We start from the raw sequence: 9,820 nt of genomic DNA on the forward strand, positions 1-9,820 counted from the left end.
CTGGCGGCATTCACTGCCAACCAGAAGGCTGGTGGTTCAAACCCACCAGCCACTCCTCAGAAGGAAGGTTGGGCAATCTACTTCTGTGGTGATACCACCTCAGAAACCCAAGGAGGGATTGCTATGATCTGACTCCAGGGCAGTGAGTTTGGGTTTTGTTGTTGTTGTTGTTCTGGTTGGACTGGAAGCTCCAATCTTTCAGCAAGCAGCTAGCTGGGTGTGTTAACCATCTGCACCACCCCGGGCATCCTTGGTACAAGAAATAATTTCTTCATTTCTCCCATTTAAGCTGAGGATGGACACTCAGGGCTCAGAGAAGCAGCCTCCTGTTCAGGAGTGGAGGACACACCTCTCTAGTGTCACATAAGTGGGAGTGCAACTCAGGGCTCCTTACTCCTCCTCCCCAGGGCTCGACTCATTTTCCCCCAGGCTCAGCCAGCCCCTGGCCCGGGGTGGGGATCCCCGGCTCACCTTGTGGGTGAGGGAGTGCTGCTTGAGGTGGTGGGGCTGCACGAACTCCATGCCACACTCGGAGCAGATGTAGGGGCGGATGTCCTTGTGCTTCATCATGTGGTTCTGCAGCTGGCTCGGGTACTGGAAGGTCTTGTCGCACTCGGAGCAATTGTACTGGATAGGGCCTCGGTGCGTGGTAAGGTGCCTCTTCAGCTGGGCCAGGGTGGGGAAGTCGAGGCCGCACTCCACACAGATGTTCTCCCGGCCGCTGGCGTGCTTGGCCTCGTGGGCCTTGAGCTCGCTGGGGTAGGCGAAGCCGCGGCTGCACACGCGGCAGTTGTGCGGCTTCACCTCGCTGTGCTGCATCATGTGGCGCTTCAGGTGGCTGGTCTGAGTGAAGGCCTTGTGGCACACCTGGCACTTGTGGGGCCGCGTGCCCTGGTGGGTCAGCATGTGGGTGTGCAGGTGACTGAGCTGCTTGAAGAGCTTGCCGCAGCGCGTGCACGCGTGCGGCTTGATCCCGCTGTGGCCCAGGATGTGGGTCACCAGGTTGTACTTGGAGGTGTAGGACTTCTCGCAGGTGGGGCACTGCCAGCGCTTCTGTGCCCCACCCACATCCACGTAGTAGCTGTCGTCGATCTGCACGTTCACGTCCACTCTCTCCACCTTCTGCTTGGTCTCCTCACTTTCCTGGGGCTCAGCTTTCCGTGGCATCAGCGGCTCCGGGGGCTGCTTGGGCAGGAAGGTGTGCCGGCTGAAGGGGAAGGGGGAGGAGGAGGGCATGAAGAAGGGGAACATGAGGCTTGGGTGGACCTTGGGGTAGTAGGGGTAGGGCGTAGGCAGGAACGGAGGGGGTGTCGGCTGAGCCCACACGGCGCTGGGCTTAACAGGCTCCTGCTTGATGGGTTTGGCCCCTAGGTGTTCCAGGGAGCGGCAGAACTGGAAGCCCACGTTGCACAGGTCGATCATCTGGGAGTCATACTTGGGACGCGGGGGCTGCGGAAACACCAAAGGGAGGTTGGGAGGGCCATGGTTTTTGTTCTCTTCAGGGTGTAGGGCGAGAGGAACTTCTTCAGCAGAGTGGCTATAGGGCATCTTGGTGGGCATGCTCTTCCGTTTCCGGGACCCTCCTCCTTCGAACACACCGGAGAATCCCTCTAGGTCTCCTGGAGAAGGTTCATACCGAAATTGGGGAAAAGGCCCCTGGAGCGCCTCTGGAAAAGGGTGTCTTTGGGGGGCTTTACCCCGGGAAGCTACTGGCTGAAGGCAGTGGGGAAAAGGGGGAGTCCTCTTCACACCCAAACTGAAATGCATATCCTCATCTTTGACCATCTTCATTTCCTTCTGCATCCTTGGCAAGTTTCCTTTAAAGAGAAAGAAACATTGTTTTTTTTTTTTTTTTTTTAATTCCCTTAAGGGCTTTGGCTGGATGAGCTCAATACAAGTTTATGAAGAGTAACACTTGTTTCATATTGACCCTCCCCTTACCCCAGGGTTGTTCACAATATCTGTTTACTCTCTTCTGAACCCAGTTCCTAGTGTGGAAAGCCCTGGGACTCATGCTGGAGAGTGGGACATGGGACTGAGTTGATTGAGAAGAAATATGAGTGTTCATCTGGTCACTGTTCTTATTTAAGATGAAGGTACCAAGGTCCAGAGAGATGAGGTGACATATTCAAGTCACAAAGCTATCCAGTGGGCCACATTCTGCATGACTTGGCTATCTAAGATGCATTTGCATTTCCTAATAGTGATTTAAAGGAGACCTGGTGGTGTAGTGGGTAAGGCATTTGGCTGCTAACCAGAAGGTCAGTGGTTCAAACTCACTAGTTGCTCTGTGGGATGACGACGAGGCAAACTACTTTCACAAAGATTTACAGTCTTGGAAACTCACTGGGGGTCTCTGTGAGTCAGAATCGACTCAATAGCAATGGAGTTTTGGTGGCACAGTGGTTAAGTGCTTGGCTGCAGAACAAAAAACTGTCAATTCAAACCTACTAGCTGTTCCGTGGGAAAAAGAAGTAGCAGTCTGCTTTCCAAAAGATTTGCAACCTTGGAAATCCTCTGAATAGGTTTTTCTCTGTCCTATAGGGTCACTATGTGTCAAAATTGACTTGACATCAGTAAGTTTTTGATTTGGAATGGTGATTTAAGGGGCCCTTGTGCACAACTGGTAAGCCCTTGGCTGCTGACTGAAAGATTAGCAGTTCAAACCCACCCAGCAACTCCACAGAATAAAGACCTAGCAATCTACTCCATAAAGATTATAGCCTAGAAAACTACTCTATAACATGAGGTCGCTATGCATTGAATTAGACTCTATGGAACCCAACAACAACAACGGTGATATAAACGTGTCTTTTACAATCTTTCCTTCTATAAAGGAACCAATTTCCTCTGCTGTTTCGTTACTTGGAGACTTAGCTGCTGAAGGAGAACGGACCATAATGCTTAACTCAACTCTAACGTTTTTTGAGTATCTACTCTGAGTAAGGTGCATTGCTGAGGAGTATTGAGTGGAAAAGATCCACATGATTAATGAAAGCACTGGGCAAACCAGTGTTGTAAAGTCCTCTTGGCAATTTACACATTCTAATCCTCAACCAGAAGTGTCAGGACCCAAATTCCCAGACTGTGAATTTCTAAAACTGCACTTGGGCCTCTCCTCTCAGGCAGGTGTTACACACAGACTTTGGGAGACTTGTAGTCCTGACCTTTCCTCTGCCCTGGCTGAGCTAGCTACTATGTCCTGGCAATAGCATTAGGCCTGCCTGGGGGCAGTGTGGGGCTGGATGGAGTCTAAACCAGGAGTTATATTGCCTTTCCCATGTCTCTGACATTTTTCTGTCTTCCTTACAGAAGTATTAGTGAAATGAACCAAGTGGATGGCTCCACATTGCCTGTGAGAGTCTATTGCTACCTAATTTGAGTGTAATTGGTCTCTCGTGAGCATGAGAAGCTGCCATGGAGCCAATCTGTCCGGCCTGGTATAATGTCCAGCCTAGGGCCACTGGACAATGCTGGAATGGAGGTGTGGACTAACTCAGGGTTCTGGCTACCAGGGGTGGCTATAAGCCAGGCAGTGCAGAATGAGGGTCTCAGGGGCAAGAAGGCCACCACATTCCAGTGATTCGGTATAGTCCTTGGTCAGGTAATACAGTTTTTAAAAGTACCCAGATATTCCCAAATTGCACATGTCCTTATGAGAGGTTTGCAAACTTCAATATAGTTGAAACATTATGGCATCTTTTAAAATTTGATTTTTAAGTTCAAACACAAACAATCCAATTGAGCAAAAACATATGTCCTGTGAATGGGGTCTCTGGTTGGTGCAGTTAATGTGCTTTGCTCAATACTCCTCAGCAATGCAACCAAAAGGTTGGAGGTGCAAGTCTACCTAGAGGCACCTGGAGAGAAAGCCCTGGCAATATACTTCCAAAACACCAACCATTACAAACCCCATGGAACCTGGTTCTACTTTGACACACATGGGGTCGCTTGGAGTTGAAATTGACTCAATGGCAACGAGAATATTTGGGCATTATTTAAAGCTGTTGTGTGAAATTGTCAAGGAGCTAAGAAACAATGACAATTAATATTTGCTTTGTGTTTTTGTGAGTGGGAAGAGAGTGGGCTTGCTTTGCATGGATTTGTTGTTGTTATGTGCCATCTAGTCCGACCTGACTCATAGCGACCCCTCCTTGGGTTTCCGAGGAAGTATCACTATGGAAGTAGATTGCCCAGCCTTCCTTCTGAGGAGTGGCTTGTGGGTTTGAACCACCAGCCTTCTGGTTAGCAGGCAAGTGGCTTAGGCACTATGCTACCAGAGTTCCTTGCATGGATTTGGGGCTTCATAATTAAGAGTAAGAATCATGTATCCCACCCTTCTCCTGTTTCCTCCTAAAATTCATGCTGAAATGCAAGGTCGTTTACCATGCTGCTTGGAGGACCAGACACTTGTAGGAAGTGGTAAGAGTAGTAGGAGAGTAAAATGTCTGGCTTTATGAAACTAGGAGGAGTGTGGGATGGGTATGAAAATGATTATAGCAGGGCTGCTGCTGTCAGAGTGAAAGGATCAGCACGTGGATGGCAACAGCAGAGGCTCTTGAATGGTTTTTCATGGTCATGAGATTGGCCCTTGGCTTGCGGTTCAGCAGGTCCTGATCCCTAGATTCACAAAGTGTTATAGAGAGTGCGGCCTTGGCCCAAGAATTTGTCGTTTCTATAAAAATAGTTGGCTCTCAGACAAGGCTAAATGTGTCCTATCGAAATAGAGATAGAAAATGACAGATCCCTTCTCTAGAATTTCATTTTGGCCACAGTTAGTTTTATAATCCCTTTGGAGATAAGTTTCTATTAGCAAAAACTCTGCACAGACTTGAGAAAAGTGTTCTGGGTTACAAGTGACTATGGCAAACCCACAGTAAACTGGTTCTCTCTGTTTATTCTGATCTCATTAAAAAGGGCAAGGATTCCTAGTTCACATGCCAAACAAACTGAACTCACTGCCATTGAGTTGGTTCCGACTCGTAGCAACCCCCATTAGGTTTCCAAGGCTGCAAATCTTTACAGCCTCAACTTTCTTCTGCAGAGCGGCTGGTGAGTTCAAACCACTGACTAATTAGCAGTCAAATGCCTTAACCACTACATTACCAGAGCTCTGTAGTTCACATTAGAGAGCTTAATTTGAGACGTAGTGAAAAAGAGACATGTCAGAACATGGGCCAGAACATACTGAGACTTTTGTGTATTTTATTGTGAAGAAGGCACTTGAAAATGCGTGAGTGATGAGGTGTCTGGTATCTTTATACCATGTGCTGTATATTGTACTAGAAAATTACCTACTTGGAAAGGAACGTTGTTACCGCTAAATTGAAACTGAAGGTATTTTGAATTGTGCATATTATTCCTGCCTTTGTTTCTGTTTTTAATTGTGACATAATCTCATAATTAATTCATTTTATTATCTTAGGAGGGGCATTCCCAATATATAATGCTAATTTCAAAAACATATTTACTTTGAATGTTTGTCTTTTGATTTTATCACCGCTGACCTAGTAAAACAAAGAAACATTGATGAACAGAGATGATGTGTGCGTGTGTGTGTTTGACATAAACAGCAGATAATGTCCCCCAGGTGACAGAGCTGCAGATGGTACATATATATGTTTTAATGTTCCCATTAATGTCATAAAATTGGTTTCCCCTGCTTCTGACTTGTATATGTAATGATTCTCCTAACCCTGACTGCTCTAGAGTAACCCAGGAGGTTTCAAATGCTTTGGAATGCTTTTGGAAATGTGGACATTTTTCCAGACCTTTAAAACAGGAGTCTGTTCCTACATAAAGATTTTAAAGAGCATTGCCCATCCCTATGGAGGCCAAGGAGAACTAGATCTGCTTCCCCTTGGCCTTCTTGAGAGAGAAATCAGTCTTGGCTGCTGCTAGTTGTTAATATCCCTGTTTTTGAGCATGGGGTGATAAGGAGAAACCCTAGGGGAGTGAATATATATGTGTGTGTGTTTATATGTGTATATATATGTGTGTGTGTATATATATATATATATATATGATGGGGAGTGTTGAAGGGAAGAATGAGAAAAAGATGCTGTTCCTCAGGAAGTAATTTGTCTTGAAATCAGTTGAGTTAAAATCTGAGTGGTCTCAGCCAAAATAGTTATAGTCTCCAAGAAAACCTCAGTGTGCAATGTCACACATGCTCCCTCCCCCTATTTCTAAAAATAACTCCACAGGCATCCATGACAGCTATAGGATTTCAGTGCGGGAGAGGCTGGGTCCTGAAATCTGGTTTGAAGGAGAGCTCCAAGCCCCAGGGAGGTACAGGACTTGGTTGTAGGCTGCCTCTGAATCTGTAATCCGTGGCTGCTTCCAGAGTCCCTGGAGACAACAGGCAGGTGGTGAGAGAGTCCCCACCAAGTACATTTTGGAAAAAAATATGCAAAAAGACAAAAGAACTGAAATTTTAAAAGTAGACTGCTTTGGAATAGTGAAACAAGCCTTGGCTTAGAGTCTGAGGAGCTCGGTATATATTCTGACTTTGCATGAGCAGCCTTCGGAGGCTGAGCAGCTTAATCTTGAAATTTAATTTTCTCATCCATGGAATGGGGTTTGGGATATCACATAGAGGTGTTGGATACATAAAACAGAGAGTGCATGTGAAAGTGCATTAAGACACAATGTGGTGTCTTTGAGGGGTAAGCAAGAATGAACAAGACTTTATCCATTTACCCTGAGTTGGTTTTTTCACAACTGTGAATGTTAACCAAGCTCAAAGAGGTCAATGGTAAGGCCAGGATGAGTTTATTCATTCCGTATGGAGAGAAACTTTCTAGCATTAGAATACTCTCATCTCTGTTTTACGACTTTATTTCCTGTAATTGAGATATCTGCAAGCCTGCATTAGTAACAAACAGTTATGATGAATGGGGAGTTCAAGCAAAAGGGATTAGGTAGCCTTGTGAGCCATTTCAGCCAGTCTGGGGGGAGCTGAGGAGTCGCTGGAGGGTGCAAATGGTTAATGAACTCAGCGGCTAGCCAAAAAGTTGGAGGGTCAAGTCCACCCCGAGATGCCTCAGAGGAAAGATTTGGCAATCTGCTTCCGAATAATCAGTCATTGAATCCCCCATGAAGCATGGAGCCAGTTCGACTCTAACACACACGGGGTCACCATGAGTTGGCATCAACTTGATGACAACTGGCTTCATGGGAAGCTGAAGAATTGTCCCTGCTTTAATACCAAAGGTCACCTTTCTAGAGACAGAAGGACCTGTCTATGAGACTTCGTCTCAGACGCTAGGACAGCACTTGGTCAATATTGATAAAATGACTAATGGAATTCCTGCTGGACTGTGTGAGCAGGGACGGGGTCTGTTTTACTCACTGCACCATCTGCGCTGCCTAGCACGGGGCCTGGTACAAAGTAGATGTTCAATGAACTGCTGTGAGATGAAAGAATAACTTAATGGTTCTTGTTTTAAAAGTCTCCATGTGGTGACATAGTGCCTAAGGCACTTGACTGCTAACCAGAAGGCTGGTGGTTCAAACCCACCAGTCACTTTTCGGAAGGAAGACTGGCCAATCTACTTCCATAGAGATACCGCCTTGCAAACCTGAGGAGGGGTCGCTGGGAGTTGGAACCGACTTGATGGCAGTGAGTTTGGTTTGGTTTTGGTTATGTGAAACTTTAAAATGTACAGTTTTCTCTTACATTATTTAGACTGAGGGTTCCTTGGTGACTTTGGGGTTAGCTGGTTGTGGTTGGTGACTAGTGTGTTACCATCAGATCAGCAATACACTAACAAAGTTTTCCAGGTAGTTATTGTGGGACCTCATGATACTTATGCTTTGTGTGTGCCTTTGCTTACCTTCTTTGGTTTCCAAAGGCAGCATTCTCTGAACTGACCCTCAGCCTCAAGGTAAACCCTAATCCCTAACTACACTAATGCTAAGGAGCTAACCTCAAAGTGTCACAAGGTTCTGCAACTCAGAAAACAGATGCTGAAAAAGTCAAAAGAGCTCTAGGGGTAGAAAGACACCAGAATGAGAATGTGAAATACAATGGATGGTCACCCTGCACTCTTCTACCCTAAAGGAAATGTTTGGGAAGTTAGTAGCTCTCTACTTTTGTACTAATGAAGGGGATAAGGCTTTGGAATAATCATAAATCTTCATTGCTTTGGTCAGATTATATTCTAAGGTCTCTGGCTTTCTGTAATACATAAATATCACCAAACCTAATAGGCTATATAAATTAGGAAGCTGAAGGTCCCTGGGTGGTGCAAAAAATGTGTGCTCAACTGCTAACCTAAACATTGGTAGTTTGAACTCGTCCAGTGGGTACCATGGAAGAAAGGCCTGGCAATCTACTTCCATAAAAATCAGTCAAGAAAACCCTATGGAGTGGTTCTTCTCCATAACAAATGGGGTCGGCATGTGTTGGAATTGAGTCAACAGCAACCAACAGCAATAGTTTGAGGGAGAAAAGGTAGTTTGATCTATGTTAAAGGAATTTGACACTTTGAATATCTTCCTTGTCAGGTGTTATCATGAGAGACACTTAAAAGGAAATGAGGAAGGAATGGGTTTTAAAAACCCAAACAAAAAAAAAAAATCCTCTTTGAACCCTAGGGAGCAATTAAAAATACAAGGACTAACCAAGATGAAACCACGTTTAGTGTGGGGAAAAATAAAAAACACAAAAACTTCTAATAATGCCCTTTAATTGGGAATTCACCTCCTGCACCAAAATATAAATATTCCCCAGATAAAATTACTGGTATTTTGTGGTTCCCATTCGAATCGCAGCTCATTCCAGTAAGTGCTCATAGAAGAGCCACAGTGAGTCAGCACATGAGGGCAGAGGGACTTATCTCTACTCCGTGACAACTGATTTCTGTTCAACCTGAACTTCATGGAGAATATCCACTCTCACATGAAAAAGAGAAAACATAGTCTTTATTCTTTGAAGATGCCCATTGTTTCATTGGAAAATACTGCATTTTACTGTTGGAGACACTGGCTTTCTTTGTAGTTGGAGAGAGTGGCATTTGCTTCTGTGGTCTTCCCTGGTGCTCTTCTCTTAAATGGGATGGGAGTGGTGCAAAGTGAGAGTTGAGGGAAAGTGTGAGAATAGGAATCAATGGTAAGAGAGGCAAAAGATGGGGAGTTGTAGGGTGATAACAGGAAGGCAAGTCTGCTATATGTGGATTGGCTGTTATCCATTCTCTGATAATACAAAGAGATCTTGTTATAAGGCTACTCGAAAGTGAATTTTATTGGATCACCAGGCCCTTTCTGAATTTGTGTTAACAGCTTTGAGTCATAGAATGAAGTGTTGTAATGATTCAACATAATTGTCTTAATATATATGAGGTTGTACTGCTGAGTTCTTCATCTGCAGGTATCTGGCAAGTATGATTTAGTCTGGTATTCCTGAAGTTGGCAGGAATAAGACAATCTCTGTATGCGTCTGGTGGATAGATCAATATCTTCTGAAAGAAATTGAGTGGTCTGTCCTGTCTCTCCTTGGGTCAGTGGTAGAGCCAAGAAGGGATGACCAAATGCCTGGTTGTAGCCAGACCCCGTATCCCAGGGCCTTTCCAGAGTGCACTTCTAGCCCCATTTTGTTTATAAACCCAAATTCTTCTCATTTTGTTATAAAAAGTAATCTGTCAGCCATGGTCCTCTAGGTGGTCAGAATATATTCACTGGTGATGGGAACTGTTCACATGTGACATAGTCAATTGAACTCAGATAATTTATTTTTTAAAAACTACGAAGTACCACCAGGATATGATATATGAAAGTCAAGCTTAGTTTTGTATTGTTTGAATTGTTGATATTGAGC

At 45.0% G+C, this 9,820-nt stretch overlaps 1 protein-coding gene across 1 annotated transcript in view; it reads right to left on the minus strand.

The window, feature by feature from the left end:
• The window catches only part of ZNF366 (zinc finger protein 366), a 25,016-nt gene extending 23,213 nt beyond the window's left edge, over positions 1-1,803 (minus strand). The window contains exon 1 of the mRNA XM_007943328.2: positions 472-1,803. Within this exon, the coding sequence (XP_007941519.1) occupies positions 472-1,803 (1,332 nt within the window). The remainder of the gene's footprint in view (positions 1-471) is intronic.
• Positions 1,804-9,820: the final 8,017 nt, after the last annotated feature.

Source organism: Orycteropus afer, unplaced genomic scaffold (assembly GCF_000298275.1).
Source record: "Orycteropus afer afer isolate SDZICR_OR568_19922 unplaced genomic scaffold, OryAfe1.0 scaffold00104, whole genome shotgun sequence".
NCBI lineage: Eukaryota > Metazoa > Chordata > Mammalia > Tubulidentata > Orycteropodidae > Orycteropus > Orycteropus afer.